The 26,639-nt window shown below is 42.9% G+C and overlaps 1 protein-coding gene across 1 annotated transcript in view; it reads right to left on the bottom strand.

Moving 5' to 3' along the window:
• Nucleotides 1-26,639, bottom strand: part of LOC149277569 (uncharacterized) — a 73,510-nt gene that overhangs the window by 25,077 nt on the left and 21,794 nt on the right. Inside the window, exons 2-17 of the mRNA XM_089502714.1 lie at nt 16,426-16,527; nt 10,175-10,273; nt 9,605-9,703; nt 9,368-9,466; nt 7,352-7,537; nt 6,929-7,027; nt 6,182-6,280; nt 5,940-6,038; nt 4,864-5,061; nt 4,145-4,243; nt 3,328-3,426; nt 3,019-3,117; nt 2,279-2,476; nt 1,844-1,942; nt 709-807; nt 242-439 (exon numbers count right to left, since the gene is read on the bottom strand). Coding sequence (XP_089358840.1) covers nt 242-439; nt 709-807; nt 1,844-1,942; nt 2,279-2,476; nt 3,019-3,117; nt 3,328-3,426; nt 4,145-4,243; nt 4,864-5,061; nt 5,940-6,038; nt 6,182-6,280; nt 6,929-7,027; nt 7,352-7,537; nt 9,368-9,466; nt 9,605-9,703; nt 10,175-10,273; nt 16,426-16,527 — 1,971 coding nt within the window. The remainder of the gene's footprint in view (nt 1-241; nt 440-708; nt 808-1,843; nt 1,943-2,278; nt 2,477-3,018; nt 3,118-3,327; nt 3,427-4,144; nt 4,244-4,863; nt 5,062-5,939; nt 6,039-6,181; nt 6,281-6,928; nt 7,028-7,351; nt 7,538-9,367; nt 9,467-9,604; nt 9,704-10,174; nt 10,274-16,425; nt 16,528-26,639) is intronic.

Below are 26,639 nucleotides of genomic sequence, written 5' to 3'. Positions count from 1 at the left end.
CCATTCCCCAGCGCCACGGAATATGATGGCGCTATATAAAACAATAAATAATATTAATGATTCAAAGAAAAAATCGACAGATCTGCTATTTGCTTAACATGCTAGAGAGCGCAATTGATGTTGGTGGAACAGCACCTTTAAGTGCTACATTGGGACACGCATTATGCAGCGCATGCTAGGGTATGACGCGTACGTGTCAGGAACATAATATGAAACGTGTTACAGCGTGTGATGTGAGCACCTTGTTTCCCAGGTGTACATTTGCTTGCTTGCTGAGAAGTAGTGTCACCATGTCCGTGTGACCTTCCTGAGAAGCGAGGTGCAGAGGGCTGACTCCTTGCAAGGACTGTGCGTTACAGGTCGCCCCGAACTGGAGCAGGGCGCGGGCCGTGTCCACGGAGCGCTGCTTCACGGCCATGTGTAGGGGGGTGTACCCGTTCTGGAACAGCAAAATAGCGTTATGTGCGTGCCGGTCTTATACGAGCGCAGAGGGAAGTTGGTTAAAGGTCTTTTGATCTGGGTTTCAGCTTCTGTTGAGCACGTTGGTAACCCGGTAATACAATGAGACGCGGACACGTAACGGAATATATAATGATAACAAGACTTCCGTATTAATCTCTCCTTTCTCCGGTCTATTAATGGGTTGCATGTAAGGTGCATGGGATTACGTTATGTGTGATCCATCACTTCAGTCTTGTGTTCACTTACCCTAGCGCTGCAATGAGGGTATGCACCCTTGTTCAGCAAAAGTCGCACAATGTTGAGGTGATTGTGATAAACAGCAACATGTAGGGGTGTTAGACCAGTCTTTGAATAAAAGAGAAAGATAATCTGGTGTATTATATAATAATATGCACAAGGAAATACAGAATCATCAACACATGCTAATTTGTATTCTGGTTACACAACGTTCTAAAGTGAAACAGGCAAAGACTAACATTTAACACACAAGTGCAAGAGGTGCACAACGTTCAGAGACTCACAAATGCAATCTGGAAACATGTTGGATACTTAAAGAGAGGGACCAGATGCAGAGACTGCAAATGTATACGGGCGCATCTATTTACTACAATTGTGAAACCACTAGGAACGTAAAACCAGTTCACATCACATCAACTTGTCTGTTCGCAAAAAAGCCAAGCTGAGTGAAGGGCTGTAAAGCTGGACATTATGAGTCTCCTGTTGAGCTGGGGCGAGTTTTCATCTAGTTCAATTCAACCGAGCTGTCGAGTCCTATAGAACTGAATAGTTTGGGGTCAATTAGCCCTCCCTGAGGATGCCAAGTTTATTTTGTTGAGTCTTAGTCCCTTTTCAGCTCAACTGCCATGTGAACTGATGAGTCAACTTTACTGACCCAACTGTCAGCTGGGGACAACCCTATCTATCTATCTATCTATCTATCTATCTATCTATCTATAATCCATTCATCCATCTAGCCATCCATCTATTTATCTATCCGTCTATCCATCTATCCATCCATCCATCTATCTATCTATCTATCTATCTATCTATAATCCATTCATCCATCTAGCCATCCATCTATTTATCTATCCGTCTATCCATCCATCCATCCATCCATCCATCCATCCATCTATCTATCTATCTATAATCCATCCATCCATCTATCCATCCATCTATTTATCTATCCGTCTATCCATCCATCCATCCATCCATCTATCTATCTATCTATCTATCTATCTATCTATCTATCTATCTATCTATCTATCTATCTATCTATCTATCCATCCATATATCCATCCATCCATCCATCCATCTATTCATCCATCCATCTATCCTTCCATCCATCCATAAGGTACTGTCATGGTAATTATGAAGAAGTCACCTTGCCAGCACTGTTGGAGTGAGCACCTCTCTCCAACAACAACTCTGCAATCTGGATCCTCCCGTATTTTGCTGCCACATGGAGGGGAGTAAAGCCTTTCTAAGGTGAGAAAAAAAGGACAGTGAGCATTCGCAAAGGAAAAAAAAAAAGAGAACAGCTGTTACAAAAAGCAAATGAAAAAGATTACAGAGAGAAGGGTGGAGAGGCACCATGAAGAATTGAGTGCTAATGACATTGAGAGGGAAAGGTCCTTCCGAGAACCGAAAATGAATGAAGAATTACCATTTGCAAGGAAAGTAGAGAGACAGTGAAAACATACATTGCAAGGAGAGGGATTCCGGCATTGTCCTATGCAAGGGCACTGAGGTCGTTCTTTATAGAACGTGAGAGCCAATGATTCTGTGGAAGGTTGAAGGATTTGTGCTGCAGCCATACCTTGGTCATCGATGTGTGCGAAGCCTGGTTGTCCAACAGCAGTTCTGCGGTCTGGGTATGACCTCCTCTCGCAGCGAGGTGTAGGGGAGTGTGACCTGCAGTTGTCGGGGGATCCGGGTGAGCTCCGTTGGCGAGAAGCAAACGCACCATATCGAAGTGCCCGGAGCGGGCAGCAGAGTGCAGGGGAGTTTGGTCATCCTGTTGGAGAATAAAGGGTGGCAAAAGTACAACAGAGGAAATCATAAAAATGTTACATAAGGCATCCAAAAGTGCGTGTTTACCGGTACTATCACAATGTTCAGAACCGGGGGAATTAAATAACTGAGCGCTATAATCATGTGGAATGCGCTGTTCATTACTTTTTTGTAGGATGCAACAGGAACTTGGAAAAAAATCCGACAGCACAAACAAAGCGTTAATCCTTAAACGGGAGTAAAGAAACCAACCATCCAGGACGCGTTTTAAGAACAAACTGGCTGCAAAGCCGCTGAATGAGTCAATGCAAAGAATGACCTTGAAAAGGCTCTGCAAGAAGTTCTGCGCTCTTCCTGCGCAATGCATAGTTCATTCACTTTCAAGACATCTCACTAATTTATGTATGCTTTATTCAGGGGAGTCCAAGCTATTCTTGAAGCAGAGCTCACTGAAATGAAACTGCAACTCTCCTGCAAACACCCTTACTAAACCCATCTATAGAGAATAAACCATACGCATTTTCACCCGAAGTCACACTGTCTTACCTTAGCTCTGGCGTTCACCTTTGCCTTGTTTTGCAGCAGAAACTCCGCCACATCCGTGTGAGCTGCACGAGCTGCCATATGCAAAGGGGTCTCTACCTTCTGTAACATCACAACAAATACCATTCTCAGTGGTAGTTACACTCAGTAATGCCCCTGCTGTGCCACTTTCTTGATGGCAATATCGTGGTTGTGCTTGGTTCAGTAACCCACCAGGCATTGTTTCATGATGAGGGGGGTGTAGCGCTGCGGAACGCTGCTGTGTGATATATTTGTATTAAATGTGTTGTTTTTGTGTAGCTTTGCTCTCACCACACTGAAGACGTTTGGCGACGCTCCCTTATGCAGGAGTGTTTTCACGATGGGTAGATGTCCCATGAAGGAGGCCACATGGAGAGGAGTCAGACCAGACTGCAGAAGAAAGCAGGAGACACATATGAAAAAAGTGAATGAGAGAAAAGCATAAGGAAGAAATCAAAAGACAAATAAAGAGTGCAATTAGAGTATTAGAACAATGGAAACTATGGGGTCCAGGTGCAAACTGATTACAATGATTGTATCACTTTGTACCAGAACTCCTCTTAATACACATCCCCTATATCCAGGGATATAGTTATGGGGTCACCTCCCAGACCTATCTTGGGGAGCAGGGCCAGACTGACAATTACAAGGCGGCTCTGGCACATTAAGGCCAACAGTCGCCCAATGACTAAGTATGGCCGAGGACTGGCTGTGCACAGCGGCACGATATTATGATCTTACAGGTCCCTATGAAAGAAAACAGATGTATTATGGAAATCTATATGACATATGTACCCTGCTTATCATTGGTGTATGCTAAAAACCCTTTGATCTATGTACGTGGCAGCAGCTTGGTTAATGCAAAGTTTAGGTCAAGCTGCATCATTGGCTATTTGTACATCTGGAACACTTTAGCATGACGGTAACACCATGCAACCTTGGATCGTATAATTCTAGAGATGGACAATAAACCTTACTTTAAACTGTGTTTTGACACTAAGTGGCAGGGAGAGGCAGAGGGGAAAGTAAACCTTATGAAAAGAAGAGTAAGGAGAGAGAAATATGTGATTAAGGACCCCCCCAACAGACTTGAATGTAGCTTCCTGACCTCTGTGACAGCGTCAATGGATGCTCCAGACTTCAAGAGAAGCTCCATGACTCTAATATGACTCTTCTTACAGGCAATGTGCAGGGGGGTGAAGCCATTCTACACAGAGAAAGAGAAAGACCAAGTCAGGAGATGGAAACATAGGAACATTAAATAACAAAGCAAAGTGACTGGAGAAACTTGGGTGGATTTATTATGTGCCTAAAAACTAGGTTAGTGGTATATCTACACCATACAGCAGGAGGACAGAACATCCCCGCTTCATACTCAGCTCCAGTCCATCAATGGCAAGGTTAGTTGGTGAAAATTAGCAGGTCAATATGGACAACGACCCAATGGCCGCTGACCTGCTACACAAGGGTTGCCAAAGACCACATATGTATGCTGAAAACATCCTGCCACATGATTTATCAATGTTATGGGAACGACTGGGGCAGAACATTCAAGTCAGAATTCCATCAGTTCTCTGGACTGCGACACAGATTCTGTAGCCCGGAGACCATTGTATATCCAAAGTCTTCTTTTTGTTCAAGGCTACCTCCCCGCCATCCTGCCTTAAGACTTCTTTATCATTTTGCAGGCTTACAGCTAGTTTAATAACCATGTCTAATTTAAAGCCCTCCTAGAACACGAAGAATGAGACACTATACAGGAGACAAAGTTATCACAGCCGTACTGTTCACGTGATGTGTACACGCTGCATTCTCCACATTTCTTACCAGAGCCCTAGCATTGGGTTTCGCTCCTTTATCCAGCAATATTTTGGCCACACGATGGTGACCACAGTGAGCGGCCACATGCAGCGGAGTCAGGTGGTCCAGTGTGATGTCATCAATATGAGCCTGGTACTGCAGTAGAAGTCGCACACAGTCCAGGTGATCCCCCTGAGAGGCCATGTGTATCGGAGACAGACCGTTCTGAACAAAGAGAGAGAGGTGTCAGCTCTTGGGCACAGGATTTGAAATATTTAAAGACTGCCCGCGGCTAAAAATGCTGCTTCCACACACCATTAAATATATATATATATAATTAAAAAAAACTCAACTAGTCTGACCTCTGAGTAACCTATCTCTACCAGACTTCTGAAATGTAGAGTCCATTGTCATTGAGACAGCAGAAAGAGGAAAGATATGCTCACGAAGAGAAGACATGTTTGGCACAATTTAATTCATGAAAATATGTCAATATGGCAAATGGTCCTCAAAGGTCATTATAAGAGATATGAACGAATCCACTTACATAGTACAGTAAAGGCCAACACTTAGTTCTGTACAAATACTGTATGTAAGGGTAAACTAGAAAAAGAGGAGCTCCCCTTGCCTCTTTAAACGACTTAAGAAAAAAGGACAGGCTTTAATGTGGACACAATCTTAATTAGTGGAACGGAAACCTTTAAAAACTTACTCTTCCCAGAGTCTCTTAGACTGTAGAGCCCGATCCGCTGACCACTGGGAGCATACCTGGGAACTTTTTAAATGACCTGAGCCTCTTTACGTATTAACCCTTTCACAACGCATCACAAAAATTGTATCGTAGAGACGTTCTAACGCATAAAACCAAAAGGATTAGGAGATAAGGAATACGATTGATACAATTTCAAGATTAAACTGAGTCACCTGGCCAGGGATTTCAGCTTGTGATGTGCCAGTGAGAAAAGTAAAAGACGAGAGGCTCAGATATAAATAGTGTAAGGCAGAATACGAAGGAGTCAGGTCCAGACTGTGTGACTCTGAGAATGTGCCCATTTACCCCGAGGCAGGGGCAAATACTCTGCGGGTAACTGCTGCACAAGTACCTTGGTTTTGGCCTGAATGGGTGCCCCATGATCCAGCAGAATCTCTGATATTCGCACATGTCCATTGCGCACAGCACAGTGCAGAGGGGTCAGCTCGTCCTGCGTGGAACAAAGGACAATTTCTCACACTGTAACACATTACACACAGCCGGCACCGCGAACTCAACAAAAAGACTGGGACCGTCATAGCAGAGCTGTCTCAGCATACAGCGCAGCACAACGTCCATTACGCACACCATTACCTTGGTGCGTGCGTCTATCTGCGCCCCACGATCCAGCAACAGCCGAACCATGATAATATTGCCACGGCGGGAGGCGATGTGGAGTGCACTGATGCCATTCTACGGAGAGAGAGGAAAGGGGTATGGGTGTGAGGAAAGGCAAATATATCACTTCATTTTAATACCCCCATATAAAAATTGCCCAATTGGAGATACAGAGAACAAGAGAAATTGCCATCTTCACCGTTTTTATCATAACTAGAATGTAAGCTGTCAATTGCTTGTCATTTTGTACTTGTCGTTATCTGTTTACCTTGTACAGCGCTGCGGAATCTGTCGGCGCTTTACAAATAAAGTATAATAATAATAATAACTACATTCATTAAAATTACCTATCGTATATTGTATCTTTTACGTCAGGAAATCTAAAACCTATGTAAATAATAATACATTTTCTGCCCTTACAAAGGCTGCTTCCACCAAAAAAGATGGATAACAACAGGGGAGAGAAAAGAGAGGGGAAAAATAATGAAGTTCCCGGGAACACGACATAAACATACAGTAAGTTGGGTTTCAAAACGTATATATTTTATTCTATTTTTGGGAAAAAGACAGATCCATTGTAAGACGCCATAGGCCATCGCTTGCACAATTGCCACAAACAGTAGGCTCCAACGAGCAAGTCCCACCATATGTAGCCTCCCAGGGTCTTGGTCAGTCATATAGAGTACCAAATGGGCGTTCTGACTACACATAGAAAGACATTACCTGGGGGGTAAAGTTAACATTCGCTCCTCGATTCAACAGTAGCTGTGCGACGTTTAGATTTTCATAGTGAGCGGCGATGTGTAGCGGTGTGAATCCCGTCTGTAACAAAAACATATATTGCAGAACAGAAGGGCAACGACAGAATAGACGTAAAGAGTTGGGTCACACAAGGTTGACAGCACTGTTCCATTTAAGAACCACATGGCAAGTCATGAAGAAGAAGGGTTTCCTTTCCTTGCAACCTGGCTAAAGTTTCACATGTGACGAGCTTCTATCTGAATATACTGCCAATGGAACACCTGTAAGTGACCGCGGAACCCAACCCAGGTAGTGATGGCCCCAAAACCAGGTGACCAAGTACTGCTGGGTTTACATTATCAGCCGTGTAGAAGTTATTAAGGATAATCTGTCACTCCATCTGACCTTTGACAATACGTCCGCGTTTGGATCGTTCTGCAGCAGCACGGCAGCGGTGCGCGTGTCATCATTGCGAGCGGCGATGTGCAGAGCCGGGAGCCGGACCTTTCCTTTCATTCCGTAGCTGATGAGATAAGCCACTACATTTTCATGGCCTTGTTGGAGAGCTACGGCTAATGGGGTGAAACCATCCTGTAAACAGGTTTAGAGAATATAAGGTCAGAAAACAATCGGCGACAGTAATAAAACAAAACAAAAAGGCAGGTGGCATCATTCCAGCTGACGTAGGACTGCATTCCATATCATCCCAAAAACTAATAAAGGCCTGATATGGATGATGTCATCACAGTTAAATTTATAACCAAAGTTATGGTGGATAAAGGTGATGGAAAACCCTTCCACTTAAATTTAAGGGGGTAGTAGAAGCATTATTATTAAACACTCATCTACCAGACAAGCCAGAAGGCTTGTTTTTCTCTCAGAAATCTCATGGTGCTGCCACAACCACAAGGGATTCTGGGTAGGCGCATGCAAATAATGTCAACAACAATCACCTTTTGCCTCTATATCCACTTTATACATGGATCCATTGAAAATAATTTAAAAAAGTGACCAGGAAGAAATGTTCTGGGAAGTCATGAGTAGAAGTTGCCAGGTTGAACATTATCGGAAACAGAAGCCAGGTGTGCAGGCAGGCATGGGTTAAAGGGCACAAACTTGGGGGATTTATGAGAACTCGGTAAGAACAGACAGGGAGAACACGATCATAGAGCATACGAGACAAATCTCATGGTCTTGATTTGCATCCCAGGCTCCCTTAGGGCCAGATATTATAAGGACTCATATACACCCCATACTTCCACACCTATTGGCCCTCTAGTTGAAGGGCTCAAACAATTCCTTGGGGGCAAAAATTTCGGGGTGAGGAATGAGATTGGAATACACCCTTATACAGAAGCTCTGGGCCATGAGAAGAACGGGAAAGACAAGTGAAGGAAATAGAGACAATACAAAGACAGTAACATAAAAAGAATCCTCTTAGAGTAATCATCATAAAAGGGAAATTTTCATAAAAAAAAAATTCCTTAACATTGTTTGATTAAACATGCATGAACACCGATGCAAATGTGTCTCTATTTTCCTGTGTGTGTCGAGGCAAACCATTTAGATTTCCATTAGCTGCTCTAATGCAAATGAGATTTGCCGGATCAGCACGGCGTTCAGGCTTTGAAGCTCCAGAGACAGGGGAGGAGGGATAGGGCTTTTGCGGATTGCCGCTGCTAAATATTTTATATATATGTATTAAAAAGGAACTCCGCGATCCCTGTAGGAAAGGGGTTTGGTGCGTGGAGCCAACAAAATGCATAATGAATTGTATCTAGAAAAAGGGCAATACCTACACTTTATATAAATTGAAAGGGCCACAGACTACACGTGGGCTTACCGGAGAGACGCATGGCTCAAAACGTCACAATTTTGTTATTTTATTATGCGTTTAACTACTATAAATGAACTGTTCAAGCTAAGTGGAAATTGGGTTATACCTCCCAAGCTTCCCTGTTTAGGAGGAACGTTTTTTTTCTTTGAGCCTTTTGAGTCCCTCCATCCATTTTTTCCATCCCGGATGTCTCTTTTTTCTAGGAGCTCAGAATGTTTGCTGGGTATGACGGTCTCACGGTGTTCTACCACTCTCAAAGTCACAATAATGTTTTAGTTACATAAATAACTACCAATATTTCATACATTCACATCTCAGTAAAGCCCAGAATCCGGCCGAAACCGCTAACCAGAACTTCGAAGAGAAGAGGGCGTATTTGGCTATTTGAGATGCTGGGATACATACAGCATCGTATGTCCAACCAGACCAACTTAAAGCTTCATCTGGTTGAAGATAATGTTTTTCCCCGAAAACAGGAAGTGAGCAGATGAATGCAGAGTGATCCAACAGGAAGTAGAAAATGATCATACGACATAGAGAACATGATGTCACTGAAAGGGGACGCAGTACACATGGCCACTGACCTCGGTTGCCAGGTTCTGATTGGCTCCGTTCTCCAAAAGGAACTTGACCACAGGAAGATGGTTCTCTTGCGCAGCCATATAGAGGGGCGTAAAGCCTTTCTGTTGTCAAAAACAAAACAAGGTCAAAGGTCACCGGATTATTGTATGAGAAATAAACAATTTATAGAATGACACTTTTAATTGGAACATTACACACCGGACGATTAATGAGCAACGTAAACATTCTGAGATTGTTACCTGTGACTGACTGTTGACGTTAGCCCCGTAATTAACCAACTCTCGCACCACATCCAGCTGACCAGCCAAAGCTGCGATGTGCAAGGCCGTGTTCCCCTTCTGTATAGTCGTAAACCAAGAATAGCGGGAGAGAAATTAGCAGACAGTTATATAGAAGAAAGAAGATGGGCGAGTAAGTCAAATACAGATTGGGACCATATTTAAAAACAATGTAAACTGGGCTTGGAAATGAGGTATAAAAAATGAAAGACTCTAGAGGGGGGTTTAAAAAAGGTGGGACAGAGATGTGGTGAAAGAAGAGGGTACTAGAATTAAATAATGTTAATAGTGCAAAAATAAAGTGCAAGGTACAGATAATATAAACGTTGAGGCTCATACAACAAAAAATATTAGGCTTAACAGGGATCGTGGAGCACAAAGATAAAAAAAACAAAGAAAAAGTGAACAAAATATGGTATGGAAGATTATGAGAAGATTACGACAAAAATATATAAAACACTGAAAAGAAAAAATCACGGTAGTGGGTTGTCCATGCCAATGAAAGAGCATCCCATTCTCTTTCCTTCTTACCTTGGTGGTAGTCTCCAGGACAATGTCTTTTGATAGAAGCTCGCTCACCATTTTAAGGTGGCCCTCCTTACTGGACAGGTGCAGAGCATTCAGCCCATTCTGTGAGAAAGAAACGGTTAATTTTACGCCAGACAAACAAGTGAAAGCTGAAGGTGCAGACAGGATCCAGAATTGCAGAATAATGTTTCGGATGACTTTCTGAGTAAAGGTTCTGTTTGTCAAAAGTGAAGCGATTGTTAGCAGTGACGATCCTTCATCAGAAGTTATAGAACATCAAGCCTGGAAATGTTACAAACTCAACATCCTAAAATTCTAAATGTATAACAGGACCGAGCGATGTGCAACCTTTCACCCAAAACTAGCTGAAGATAATGATAGACAGGGACATATTTACATCCTATAATCACCTAGGAACAAAGACTCCCCTATGCTTTATATCAAAAAAGATAACTTTGGGGAGACAATTTTTTCACATGGGCCACAGAATGGACAAGTATGGTTAAAAATAGGTGGAACATTATTGTGGCGAATTGTTAAACACATGGCATTGCAGCATGGAACTGAAAAGGACAACATTTACTTGCTTAATTCCTCCAACCATGATGACAGTTTTATACCCTTTTATTATTTTAGGATTCATATATTCTTCTTCTTTTCATTAACATAGTAAATAATGCTGGGCGCCATACCCAAATCCACCAAATTACTTTAGGGTTTGTGGTTTCTGGTCAACCTTCTGTTTGGCCGAGATTCACTTAACATTAACAGGGACACTGCATTGATTCTAGAACTTATGTTATCAATGAGAGTATCCACAGCATGTGCAATATCTTCATGAAACCCAATATCCCCAGTCCTTTACAAAGAAAAAAGACCCAGAGATCAGGGAAGCAGGTCTTCTCCCAGAGACACCGGGTCAAACCATGGGAGTTCCCAGGTATGGATATAAGACATCTCTGTGATTCTAAACCAGTACTACTCGCATGTGGACCTCCAGGGTCTTTAAAAAAAATTTCTGGGCAGCACTATTCTAAACAATGGACCAACTTGCTCTCCTAGTGGAGCCTGTTTTGGAATGGCTCACTCATACTTAAGACCTTTATACACAAGAGTGGAGCAGGTAAACCTAATTGTTAGAGGGGTAAAAATAATGAACAACAACAACATTTTAGAACCACCAGCTGGCTCTCTCTCTCTAAATCATACGCACACATTAGACTCAGCGTCCCATCATGGGTAATAAGAGTATGGTGTCTACCATACACACCGTCTCATACCCCATATCACACGATCTGTCACTTCACTAAATCTCCTTGCGCCTTACCTCCCTTCCTTTTAAGTCAGTAACCTTGATCTGTACCTCCTCTCTTACCATGGTTCCTGTCTCTCTTTCTGTTCTTTCCCTCGTCACATTCTCTCCCCCAGTTTTTCTCCCTTTTCTATCTGTCTGACTCTTCCCTTTCTAATCCTGTGCCATCATTGAACTTGGCCTGAAATCAGAGAATTGGGTGACTGTAACGTAGCAGCGGCTGAGCTTGTTAATGACGTCAGTCTGTTGTATTGATTGTCTTTGTATAATGTGATTGTTGACTTTAACTGCTAATGAGACTAAAGAGATCACAGCGTACAACTGTGTGCAACCCTATAAAACACTCTTGGATATATGATATATTTCATATATGTATGCATAATTAATTATATCATAGACATCTATTACAATCGGTACAAACATGTATTAGTTACTTGAATAAGAAAATCCCACTCCCCACTGGTTGTCTTTACTAAAACCAGGCGTTTAACCGAGTGTAGGCTGGAAGCATACTTAAGTACACTTCCTACCTCTGTAGCGCTCCCATTAAAGTCAATGGGAGCTCAACAATACATTTAAATATCTTAAAAATTATAAAAAAGAATTGAAAGATGTTTTTTAGAATTGGATTTAAGTTTCTATCTAAGATATGTGACAGTCCCCCTTAAAATTTTCTGAAGTTTTGGCAAAAAGGAGAGAGTTCAATGAGAATGAGAAATATTATTGCAGCGTTACGGCAGATGGCGGCACACGTAAACACAGACAGACAGCTGGACACAAATGCACACAAAGTATTTTTTTTCCGTCCTAGGAAGCACTGCGTGTGTCACATTACAAGATTTGCCATTCATTTCCGAAGTGACTTTATTGTTTCCTATTTTTTGCCAACCATTTCCCCATCCCCCAGTGTCCTAGGAAGGGTAGCATGTTCTGGCACGGCCTGGGAATTCGAGGGCTGGCAGACAGCTGCAATGAGTTCAGCTTCAAGGGTGAACGTTAAATCAATGGAGCCCTGGCTTCTAAAATGCTTCGCTTCCTTCTCGTGTGAGCGATCCCTCTAATGAAAACAGAGGGAATGTTAGTGTGGGGGGGGGTAGTTGCAGATTACTTACCCCATGTTTACATGCACTTGTTACCTGTGGGTAATGAGTCACATCACAAAGGTTGGGGGATTCAGTTCAATTCATTTTCTATATTTATTGCAAAATGTGATTTACATTTTTTAATGTTTAAATTTTATTATGCCACAGCTTGAGCAAGCTGGTGATTAATGTGTCTGTTTAGTCATGTTTCACAGGATATGTATTCTTCTCCTTAATAATTTTCATATATATATATATATATACATATATATATATATACGGTATATACGTCAACAAAAAAATTATGGAAAAAAAAAATAATAATAAAAAGCAGGGGGAAGTATTTTTCCCTTGCACATCTCACTTCCTGTTGTCTCTTATATCAGCAGCAGATCCTAATGGATACACGTGGCGGCTCGGCTACACTAGGGGCAATAAATTTACGCAGGAAGTGCCGTTGAAATTTTGCCCGGGGTACCGGATGGCATGTCCTGCGCATGAGCGTTATTGGCACGCTCTTCCAATTCAGTGTAAAATGTCCATAGAAAGCTGATGTCTGAATAAATATGGAGCCTCAGCTGGGAATTTCAACATGTGAGGAAATGGATATGCCGACGATTACTGATACAGAATACACGTGAATAGTCGCGCGGGAGCTGCAACGAAACTGTAATTGCTGACAAAACACATTAAGGGGAAAGGTCAGGTCTGACATAAAACCATTCTAGAATACGGCCCTGCAAACCGCTTAATGTTATTTTTGTTCTATGTTCTGGTTTAATGTTGCTCCCATTTTTGTTTTTCAGCTTTAGTGAGAATATATCACGCAGTTTCTCCGCCATGTACCGTGATTCCATATTGAAGGCTGCAATGGAATCCTTCTGTTGGCCCATGTAGGAGGTGGAGGGCCAAATAAAATTGACAATGGATGAAAGCGGGTAATTGATAGTTATATATAAACAAAAAGACATAATACTTATGATGTAAGAAGTATGTTACTGCAAGATACATTATAGTGACATCAATTTAAGGGGACACTTTAGCTACGAGAGTTGTATGACCTTTAAATTACTAAACAAAGGGAATTATCAGAATCCTCCCATGTATTTGTTCTCTTTCGCAGCTTCTTGGATTGCAAGAGATGCCTTCGGCCAACCATTTATCCTGCTTACCAGTGCGGACACACAGTATAAACATGTGGTGCACTGCAACCCTGGAGCTGCAACTTCTTACAAAGACAAGCATGATTTATTTTCCTTACTGGTAAAGAATATGATATAGTAAAGTAAGTACTTGCATTCTTCATTGGTGGAGCTGTATTTAAGATGAACCTCACCCTTCCAACTTCATCTGCGGGGGGCCCTTAGACCTATGTGGGCCCTAAACAGCTGCTTTATCTGCTTAAATAGTAGCAGCTTCCCTCTAATGTTATCGAATCTGCATGAATACTTGGAACTTGGTTCTTGGAAAACTAGATGTCTACTGAGGTTATCATCATGAAGGTGAAAGGTCTCAAGGCCCAATGAGGTTAGCGATAACTAACTAAACTATAGCTAAGAAGATACAGTAGACATTCAACTGGGAGACATTTGTTGAGGACCAATGAGAAAAGGGAAACCAACAGTTAAAGCATGGTTAATACAAATGGTCAGAAGACACAGTAGGGTCAAGGGGTCGGATGACCGGTCAGAAGATACATAGAGGTTTATGGGCCTTCATGAGAGGTCAGGAGGCACGGTGAGGTCAGGGTAGAATACACGACCTGTGGGACAGGTCTGACCACATATCTCCCCCTCAGGATCACAGGACATATGAGGCTGGACCTTTCCCACAGGCCCGATATCCTCCAGAGGACCCAAAGGTGCCGGCTGAACCTGATAAATGGCCAGTGTTAGAGCCCTGCATGCTGGCAGGTGGCTTTGTAAACGAATGGATTAAGGCAGAGAACAGGTCATGTATGTGGGGGCCAAAGCATCAGAGCAAAATCTGTGTCTCAAAAAAACATGAGAAATATTGCCAAACATGTTGGTATTCTGTTTGCAGATCTTTGTTTTTTAAATGGCTGAAGACTCTAATCAACAAAGCCTCACAAAAACTCATAATGCTGTTTTTACATTTAATTAGCATATAGACGGATCATAGATGATTTTAAAACCAGTAGTTTTTTCCATCTATAATGGTTTTAACACTCTAGGTACATATTTAATTCATATGAAAAATGAACAACCAAAAGAGAAAAAAAAGGAGACAGGTCCATTCCGGGAATCAGTGTTCTCATAATAAAAAGAAAAAGAAAATGTGCAAATTTGTTATTGGAAACAGTTTAAAAAAAATATTTACACAACATACTGTAGGCCGCTATTTCTGCTCTATCGATTAGTTAGATGACATTTTAAAATTATTAAATGATGTCAAGTAATATACAATGTCAATGTGGTCAGTGTCACAGTGCAGGGTATATGCCGGGTGGGTCAGTGTCACAGTGCGGGGTATATGCCGGGTGGGTCAGTGTCACAGTGCAGGGTATATGCCGGGTGGGTCAGTGTCACAGTGCAGGGTATATGCCGGGTGGGTCAGTGTCACAGTGCAGAGTATATGCCGGGTGGGTCAGTGTCACAGTGCAGAGTATATGCCGGGTGGGTCAGTGTCACAGTGCAGAGTATATGCCGGGTGGGTCAGTGTCACAGTGCAGGGTATATGCCGGGTGGGTCAGTGTTACAGTGCGGGGTATATGCCGGGTGGGTCAGTGTCACAGTGCAGAGTATATGCCGGGTGGGTCAGTGTCACAGTGCAGAGTATATGCCGGGTGGGTCAGTGTCACAGTGCAGAGTATATGCCGGGTGCGTCAGTGTCACAGTGCCGGGTATATGCCGGGTGAGTCAGTGTCACAGTGCAGAGTATATGCGGGGTGGGTCAGTGTCACAGTGCGGGGTATATGCCGGGTGAGTCAGTGTCACAGTGCGGGGTATATTCCGAGTGAGTCAGTGTCACAGTGCAGAGTATATGCGGGGTGGGTCAGTGTCACAGTGCGGGGTATATGCCGGGTGAGTCAGTGTCACAGTGCGGGGTATATGCCGAGTGAGTCAGTGTCACAGTGCAGAGTATATGCCGGGTGGGTCAGTGTCACAGTGCGGGGTATATGCCGGGTGAGTCAGTGTCACAGTGCGGGGTATATGCCGGGTGAGTCAGTGTCACAGTGCGGGGTATATGCCGGGTGAGTCAGTGTCACAGTGCAGAGTATATGCCGAGTGAGTCAGTGTCACAGTGCAGAGTATATGCGGGGTGGGTCAGTGTCACAGTGCGGGGTATATGCCGGGTGAGTCAGTGTCACAGTGCGGGGTATATGCCGAGTGAGTCAGTGTCACAGTGCAGAGTATATGCCGGGTGCGTCAGTGTCACAGTGCCGGGTATATGCTGGGTGAGTCAGTGTCACAGTGCAGAGTATATGTGGGGTGGGTCAGTGTCACAGTGCGGGGTATATGCCGGGTGAGTCAGTGTCACAGTGCGGGGTATATGCCGAGTGAGTCAGTGTCACAGTGCAGAGTATATACCGGGTGGGTCAGTGTCACAGTGCAGGGTATATGCCGGGTGGGTCAGTGTCACAGTGCGGGGTATATGCCGGGTGGGTCAGTGTCACAGTGCAGGGTATATGCCGGGTGGGTCAGTGTCACAGTGCGGGGTATATGCCGGGTGGGTCAGTGTCACAGTGCAGGGTATATGCCGGGTGGGTCAGTGTCACAGTGCGGGGTATATGCCGGGTGAGTCAGTGTCACAGTGCAGGGTATATGCCGGGTGGGTCAGTGTCACATTGCTGGTTCTGGTATAGGGGAGATGTATGGATGGATGGGAGCCGCTCTCACCTGGTTGCACGTGTTTATATCCACTCCATTCCTCAGGTGCTCTAGCGCTTTGTCCAGGTTCCCAGCCCGGGCCGCTCGCAGGAAGCTCGTCGCTGCATCAGCCTACAAAAGAATTCAGGAGGTATTAGCGTCAGAGGGTATTCTACATGGCTGTGATCATATCAAAGACTTCCAACTGATATTCTTGCTACCAGTATAGTATGGTTGATATCCCTGCTTGAATGCAGGTGACACAAATAAGTGTATCTTCAAATGGTCATGGTTCTTGGTCCACAAGGTAGTATAATTCACATGGAGACGCATCCTTGTGATGTCATCGTGTGTCATTGATTATCCTGTAATTTCATTTCTTCCCTTTGTATTTTGGTGAGAAGACCACCGTGGTAGCTTTAAAGCCCAGCTGTTACTGATCACCAGCGGGTGAGTATATCCGAATTATTAACAATTTGGGGCTATTACCTGAACCATTTTTCTAATGCCTTTTTTTTTTACTTGCAATCTACAAATAGCCTCAGGCAGTATATACAGTACACCCTGACTGGCTCCGTTCTGCGATGTATTTATGGGCTTTCTCTGGAGCCCGTGTTAGACAGGGCTGGGCAGTGGTTATTTAGACCGTTGTTGGCCAAGCAAATTTGTGTATACTGTATACTGTATATATTTGTGAATACTGTGTGTTGGGTGATTTTTATATGCTTGACCCACTTACGGATAGTTGCCAGACCTCTCCTGCTTCCTGCAGGTGTGAATGAGGACATTGGAATATGACATCATACCTGTGACCTCAGCCTCACCAAGGAAGCAGAATAACAGAGCCAATGCCTCCATATGTATACCAAAATGCCTGCTTTTTAGGACTTTGCAAACAATTTGTCTGCTTTTGTACCATAAGCATGTCATCAACATTCTGTTTAATACAGGCGTCCTCAGAGATTGTGATATTTGGCCCAGGGGCAAGTCCGGCCTAGTGGCCCAGTGATTAAGCGGCCTAAAGCACATTTGCCAGACATCATAAATAATATACACCAGCCAGTACTGTCCAAAACACATTTACACAAAGGGAATGCATGGGAAAACCTATATAGTGAGCACATAAAGGAACCAGTTATCATGTAATGCTTCCTAACTCTACAACCCCTGGTGGCCGTGTGTGGAACTGCAAGCAAAACACACATCAAAACAATGAAACCAGAGCAGCCAGGGGGCAATTTCCTCCCCAGCCAGCCCTCCTCTAGCCACTCTGTTACCTTCAGTATATATATATATATATATATATATATATATATATATATATATATATATATATATATATATATATATATATATATATATATATATACATACACCTCTGGACTGTAAGCTCGCTTGAACAGGGCCCTCCTCACCTGTTGTCTCTGTTAGTCAATTTGTTATGTTACATACTACTTGTTATGTCCTGTCCACCCATTGTACAGCGCTACGGAATTTGATGGCGCTATATAAAACAATAAAAAATAATAATAAATATAATTGCATTTTTGGATGAAACTAACCCAATAACCTGTATTAACACATCTTACCTCCAGAGCTGCACCCAATAAATCTCACTGTGCAATCAGATCTCGAGTGCCGTGATTTTCTATTGAAGATGAGTCAGAGGCTTTCAGATCAATAAATCTTGGGTACGAAATGAGCGACTGCTCTTGTAATTACTATATCATGCAGCCTCATAACTCATCATCCTAGCAGCCAATTTGCATCTTTGGGAGTCTGTATGTTTATTCATACACAGATTACTTGAAATCAGCCGGCAACAATCAACAGCGTTACCTCCGCTTCTAGTCTACGGTTGTTTGGAGAGATGCTGACAGTCTGTCTCCAGATACCCCGTTTACAGACTGTCTGCTAAAACCCCCTTTTAAAAAAAAATAAAAAATCACAATATGAATCGACATATTACGCTAGTAAAATCGCTCTCAAATGTAGTGATCGGACCGTTTCTTGGTGTAATTGTTTACGTCGCTATGGCGACAGCAGAGATGCTTAAAGCTCTGAGTGTTCCAGTGAATGGAAGGGGCAACCTTCTCGTTAATGAGCAGAAAAACGTCTATACATCTTCTCATCATCTGTATATTATCAGGCTGGATATACTGTATATACTGTGAATACATTGTATCTGTCAGTAGAGTTCTTGGCGTGATAGAACGCAGCCCCCTCCGCCCTGTCCCACGGGTGCCGATGTCTGTCTCACTCTGGATCGAATGTGGCTGTAAACCGATTGTCTCCTTTTAGTACGTATGACGATCCGCTTCTCTGCTTTAAATAACCATTAGCTGGAAGGTCCTAGTTATCGATTTCAGGGGTAATTAGGAGGTATCTGTCATCTTTCCTTAAGGGGAGGGAAAAAAAACAGACCATTCTACAGACAAAGGGAACCCGTGCAGTTATGGAGCCCTGTTCAGTACCACCAGATCCTGGCACTTCGATCATCTTACACCAGAGTCATCAAAGCTACTCCCTCGATCATTTTACCGTGCATTTGGGAAGCAGAACGAATGTGTGCAATTCACTGCGAACACCCTTATAGCACTTAAGTGGTTATATATACACCGTATATATATATATATATATATATATGAATATATACATATACACACATAGATATATATACCGTATAATGTACACACTACAGTTCAAAGGTTTGGGGTCACTTGCAAATGTCCTTGTTTTTGAAAGAAAAGCTGATTTTGTCCATGAAAATAACATGAAATATATGAGAAATCCAGCACAGACGGGGTTAATGTTGTAAATGACTATTGTAGCTGGAAACGGCTGATTTTTAATGGACTCTCTTCATAGGCGTACAGAGGCCCTTTATCACTCCCATCACTCCTTTATCACTCCCATCACTCCTGTGTTCCAATGGCACTTTATCACTCCCATCACTCCTGTGTTCCAATGGCCCTTTATCACTCCCATCACTCCTGTGTTCCAATGGCACTTTATCACTTCCATCACTCCTGTGTTCCAATGGCCCTTTATCACTTCCATCACTCCTGTGTTCCAATGGCCCTTTATCACTTCCATCACTCCTGTGTTCCAATGGCCCTTTATCACTTCCATCACTCCTGTGTTCCAATGGCCCTTTATCACTTCCATCACTCCTGTGTTCCAATGGCACGTTGTGTTCGCTGATCCAAGCTTAAGTTTAAAAGGCTAATTAGAAAACCCCTTAGCAATTATGTTACAGCCAGAAATGTCCTTGTTCATGAAAACAGCTCATTGACCCCAAACTTTTGAAATAAACTACATATATATATATATATATATAAAAATTGTCAACTGTCCCGCATGGCTCGGATCGTTAAATTAACGAACTTCTCTAGCCATGGGGTAATTGGGTAGCGTGTGACTTAACGCTGATTACGTACGACGAACAAAATGTTACACAAAGTGGTTTAACAAACTATTGCCCGTGGAATCCAAACGTATATGGCCATATTAGACCTGCGAGAAAGGGAGACTTTAGTTGAAGTTGATACTTTTCATCGGGCCAACACAGAAAAAGACGCAACTTCCATGAGCTTTTTGGACCTCGGAGGTCTCTTCTTCAGAGCGAAACAAGCAATAGACTGTAAGCTCTTCTTCTGTATGCCAAGTAAAATGTATCAACTTTAACTAAGGACTCTACTGACTACACAAAGTACATCAAATAATTAAGGTGTGAGTAAATGCAGTGACCAAGGGCCAGGAATGGATGGAAGCGAACTACTGCGATGAAGAATTTGTCTGAGAGTGATAGGAGCTGCAGTACTTCTATCGCCGCTGTGATGCAGACTGTCTGCCTCAGATCTGAAGTCCAACTTTCTATATGTAACGCATCCCAGCGCTGGCGTGTCTGGAATATAAAGTATATAATATTTCTGGCGCAGGCAGGAGAGAGCGGGGTTCATCCGGTGCATATGTTTTCGCATCTGTGTTCATGGAAGAGGTGTAGGGAGCGTGCGGGGGTAATTACAGCATGGGTGTGGACGGCGGTGCCTGGTGTAAGCGTGTGTGTGTCACAGGACACGGTAAGGTGTCAGTGGCCTGTGATTAGATTTGAGCCATACAGGGTCATGGGGCAAAGGGGGGGGGGGCAGGAGGCACTGCTTGGAGACTCTGCCACGGCTGCCCCTTACTCTGTCTAGCAGGCTCGGACATAGCGTAGCAGGTGTCTAACAGCCTGGTCAGAAATAAACTCCCAGGAGCCCACAGAGCGAAGGCGGAGGTATAAGGCAACCCACCCCGCCTCAACCCCCCCAACCCACCGTATCTCACCCCCCAACGCTCCCTCTTGATACTCACAGGCCGTCCCCGGTGCCTGCCTGCCCGCTCTGCCATTCTGCTGCATACAGACAGCACCCCCCCTCCCTCTCTGTCTCGCAAAACTGCGTACCTCCCCCTCCGCTCTCTTTCCCCCCCATCCTCTCTCTCTTTCCCGTTCTTAGATATCAGGCGCTGTGCCCAGGGCTTCATCACCGGGGACATGGGTTGGTGTCTTACCGGGAGCCCTTTAACCCCTTCAATGGTAGGACGTTCAGCATGAGTCTGAAATACACAGAGCAGGATTATAGCACCCGGACGGCAGAGCCATATTATTACCGTTGAGAGGCTATCATCCCCCTGGGCAGTAACAGGTTTGACCGTAACCTGTTTATTTAAATAGGATTTAGACATAAAGACATGCCATTTGCACATATGACACGGCTACACACGCGAAAGGGACTGGGGAATGATAAATAACCATATATCACTGCAAAAGGGGAAATTTCCCTTACCCGGCTAATATCCCAGAAATATAATAATTAACAAAGAAACATCACAAATGGTGTAATAAGTATTATTAACAGTCAGAACTAATAACATACTGCCATAGATAATACCATAATGGTACACTATATGACATCACCAGCATAATAGAAAAATGAATCCATTCACAAAGCATGTCGGCAGCGATGATCATTCAGACTTTTACCAGCAGTATACTCATACACGTACGTGTGATATCACACTATATCAGTGGGGTAATAATTCACTTAGTGAAGTGATCATATTGTATGAGTGGTGTAATACCACTCTTAGTGATGTAATCACACTGCATCAGCAGTATAATATTACACTTAGTGATGTAATCGCACTGTATCATCTGCATAATAATACACTTAGGGATGTAATCGCAGTGTAATAATACACTTAGTGATGTAATCGCAGTGTAATAATACACTTAGTGATATAATCGCACTGTGATAATACACTTACTGATGTAAGAGCACTGTTTCAGGAGCATGATAATACACTTAGTAAGAATTAAGAAAGTTAGTAAGTAGAAAATATAAATGTCACAAGTACAATACAGACACTTTTGCCGGCTACTCGAACCACTGTCATCATTATACTGCCTGAGGGTGATGGGAGCCAAGCTCCCCAAAAGCTCATCAGTCCATTTTTTACCAAAAAATAAATATTCATAGAACTTTTTTTTTTACAATTGTGTTGTTAGCAGTGAAAGTGTTAAACGGGAAACGCCATAGTATCCTTGTGTTTAGTTATTGATTAAACGTACTCATGGCTTGTGTTTTTGCAATTGTTTAGCAGATATTTGTTTTGAAATATTTTACATACGGGGAGCTGAGATCCGTGGCAAAAGTGGCAAATTACTATACATTATGGTATACATACTAAAGAAACATAGTTTAGATTAAAAAAAAAAAGACACATTTTCACAACGTATACAGCTTTTTGCTTTTACGGTGCAGCTGCTTGTGCAGACTACAATGTCTATCACTCACATCATCAGCTTGGCTGAGGGTGATGGGAGTTGTGGGCCACGAAAGGTAACCCGACTATTTATTTGTGACATGTTTATACAATTTATGTGTTTAGTGCTCTTTTTTATTATTTAATTTTTTTGTTTTACTTTCCCTTTTTTTTTACATATAGGAAGCCTCTTGTTTACATGATTGCTTGAGCACGGGAACTATTGGCATGCAACATCATGAAGGTGTGAAGGGGTTAATAGGTCACAAAATTACATAAAAAGTTGGGGTAAAGGGGGTAAAGCCGCACCCACCCTTTTTGGTCATTTAACATGTTGGGAGGTGGGTAGAAGTGATATGCATTATCCCGCAGAGTACAATTTCATATACTACATTATATTAATGTTTTTATTTTGTAAAATTAAACCAGCACACAGCTCTAGTGTTTAGAGCTCCTCTAGTCTGCTTTCTTGACTCCGAGCGGGGAAGGCCTGCATCTGTTGGGGTTAGAACTCTATTTGTTATGATGACTTTGTTTAAATTAAAGCTCATAAGCGTCGCCATATGTCCCCACGTGCGGGAGAAGCAGCCGATAACATTATCAAATAAAGGGTTTTTTTTTTAATTCTTATTAAACGTGGCTTGTTTTTTGGGGGGGCATTTGTCACTGGGCCCAGAATAATGTTGAAACAGATTGTATTGCCGTGCTTAACAAGGCTGAGTTCTCACATTTAAAATGAAATGTATCAAAATGTCTAACTAGGCAGAGGAAATGAATATTAATGAATCGGCAGCCTCTGCGCGGAGACGTTATGGAGATACGCGGAGACGTTATGGAGATACGCGGAGACGTTATGGAGATACGCGGAGACGTTATGGAGATACGCGGAGACATTAGCGAGATACTCGGAGACGTTATGGAGATACGCGGAGACGTTATGGAGATACGCGGAGACGTTATGGAGATACGCGGAGACTTTATGGAGATATCCGGAGACATTAGGGAGATACGCGGAGACATTATGGAGATACGCAGAGACGTTATGGAGATACGCGGAGACATTATGGAGATAGGCGGAGACGTTATGGAGATACGCGGAGACTTTATGGAGATACGCAGAGACATTATGGAGATACGCGGAGACGTTATGGAGATACGCGGAGACATTAGGGAGATACGCGGAGACATTATGGAGATACGCGGAGACGTTATGGAGATACGCGGAGACATTATGGAGATACGCGGAGACATTAGGGAGATACGCGGAGACGTTATGGAGATACGCGGAGACTTTATGGAGATACGCGGAGACGTTAGGGAGATACGCGGAGACGTTAGGGAGATACGCGGAGACGTTATGGAGATACGCGGAGACGTTATGGAGATACGCGGAGACGTTATAGAGATAGGCAGAGACATTAGGGAGATACGCGGAGACATTAGGGAGATACGCGGAGACGTTATGGAGATACGCGGAGACATTATGGAGATACGCGGAGACATTATGGAGATACGCAGCCATAAAGATATTGTGCATCTAGTGTATCTATAGACTAGAGAGAGAAAGCCTTGTATACTTTGTGCTGTACAAAGAGATGTAATAAGGAGACTTTTATGGCCTGAGTGCACAAGCCTGCCCCCTTGTGGAGAAACATGCACAGTGTAAAACGCATTTTTGAAGAATACATTATTATTATTATTATTATCTTTTATTTATATAGCGCCAACAATTTACGCAGCGCTTCTTACAATACATATATTCAAGGGGTCTGACAATACTAACTGATTCATTACAAATATTAATATAGCGCCAGCAGGTTCCATATCACGTTACAATAAGGAGTTGGGTAAAATAAACGACAATTTAAAATAACATAAAACACATTAACACGTACTGGTACAGAGGGAAAAGAGGGCCCTGCTGTCATGAGCTTACGCTCTACTAGCCCCGTGGGATCCAGTATTAAGATCACTAGGACTAAACCTGTCCTAGAGGAGTGTAAAAACCCCAGTTGATGGTGTACTATAATTCTCAGTTGCTGAATAACTGCTATAATATTCATTCATGGGGCTTTCGTTTCCCATCCTGGCGCTATACTATAAATCCTGCAAAAAGCTTCAGGCTTATTAATCCCGACCAGGTAAAATTACTATGCAATAAACAAATGGGTATGACATGGGATATGTGCGTGTACGATGTCCGTACCCTGAGACTCTAGAAATAATTAACCATTTAATAGCCAATCATGGCGATTCTATGCAGTGACTCACCAAATGTATCTTATATCAGCCCTTATAGAAACCCTGTCATTATTTAAAGATTCACATAATTGAGTCCCCTGCATTCAATCCGGGATACCAATCATAGCATGCTGGTAGCAAACGCACTAATAGCGAGTCTTATATATGATCACAGCAGCATAGAAGAGGGAGAAGTCAGTTCTAGACTGTGTGATCCTGAGAATCTGCCCCTTCACCCTGAGACCCTGGGATCGGGGCAAAAATCCCTGAGAATTCCCAGGTATGATGATGTCCTACATGCACCAAGTATAATATATACCAAGTATAATATATACCAAGCACGCAGTGTTAGTGTGATAGCTTGCTTGCCATATGGCACTCGATATACCTCCTCTGCGGCGTCACTTACAGGCGGCCAAATTTCATTTAGCTGAAGGACAACCACATAAACTCCTCTGCAGCCGTTAGATTACATGCCTGACACCATCATTATAGCAGCAAAACTGCCCCACGCATAGAGACCCCGCAGCAGCTAGTATACAGTATGCCTTTAAAGTATTCCGGCACTCTGCGGAAATGTTTGCATTTAATAAACCTTCCGAAAGTACCCCTTCCAGTCTTTAAAATGGCAGAAAATAGAATATCCCAGAAATACTCCTCTATGGCAATGTACTTCCCTTTTTTGAGGTTAGAAAATACATTTTTTAAACATCTGGGCCACATGAACATATGACAAGCTTACTCGTTTCTATGACATTATATAGTATTGATGAACAAAGGAATATATATATTTATGCCGTTATACATACCAATAATATAATAACCAGGGCAGGTCGGACGCAGGGTTTTTGTTGCATCACTATGGTGGTTGGAAGTCATTATTTCAGTATCCCCACCATAAAGATATTAAAAAGATACTTTTCTTTTTTAGGTAATTTTAGACAAGTGATTACATTGAATTTATTAACAGCTGAAGAACAACAGAAAATAAGACCCATTTGGCCCGTCCGGTCTGCCTGTTTTTCCTGCTGTAAAGACTGAGACCTTCATCAGTCCTTGGTCCCGTCTCAGATTCAGGATAGCCACCTGCCTATCCCATATATTAACGTTACAACTCCTGCTGGGAAGCTGCTCCATGTATCAACCACCCTTTCAGTAAAGTACAACTTCCTTACATTACATCTAAACCTTTGACCTTCTAGTTTTAGATTATGGCTTTGGATTATGTGTTTAAGTCTCTCTTCTCTCCTCCATAATTACACATCCCATAGCCTTACCCCATGACCTATGGATCTCATGTAAAAAAACAAAAAAATAATGATTCCCTATTAACAATTTCTAATATTAGTGTAATATCCCATGTTACAAACCTGCAGCTCTTCATTCTGTATCCGCTCTTTATTTCTGGCCCTCCGAGCCATTTTGCGCTGTCGCAGCGCTGCCGGCCAGACCCCGAAACGCATTTCAGCTGCAGCTTTATGGTAATAGATAAACCTTTAATTCATTCTGCATCCAACCCGAGCGATTTTTAGGACACGTATTTGAGGCTTTGAGCGCAGAAGCTCCCAGCAATGAACCTCAGAGCTGTCTGGAGCATTTAAATCTGTGTTACTCCTAAAATAACTCCAGAACTAGGACTGCAGTTATCCTCCATGTGATAAGGAGTCAGCTGATTTAATAAATACCATATTATTACCTACAGTACCATCAATCGTGGTCAGTTATACGAACAACATAGAGGTCTTCAAAGTAAACTGTCTATGCATGGAATTGTTACTGTATCTCCACCGCAGATTCCCGGCGTCTGGACTGCTTACTGGAGATTGTCCTTCAATGTTTTTACCCTTATTTATAGTTGGAAAGGATGGGGTGAGGATCTTTATTGTCTATAAAAGATAACGTTCCAGTGGTATTTGGCAGAGGACACTGAATGTGTATATTGCAGAAGCAGCCGCCTACAAACCAAGGTCTAAACACGCATATGATAGGCAAAAGGCTATCCTGAATATGAGCCAAGACCAAGGGCCGGTTAAGGTCCGAAGGGATTTCATCTGCTGCTAGGCAGCATCCCTCAATAGAGCCAAATATGATAACACAGGCCAACACCCATTGGGGGTCTACATGGTTCACCTCTAACGTGGGTAGAGGTCAAGTTGTCCTGCAGATGTACCTGACTCACTTTGATGTTTATTTAA

This window comes from Sceloporus occidentalis, unplaced genomic scaffold, assembly GCF_023333645.1.
Source record: "Sceloporus occidentalis isolate IW3139 unplaced genomic scaffold, rSceOcc1.0.p SCAF_209, whole genome shotgun sequence".
NCBI lineage: Eukaryota > Metazoa > Chordata > Lepidosauria > Squamata > Phrynosomatidae > Sceloporus > Sceloporus occidentalis.
The sequence above is the reverse complement of the archived record's forward strand: the minus strand, read 5'-3'. Positions and strand labels throughout refer to the sequence as shown.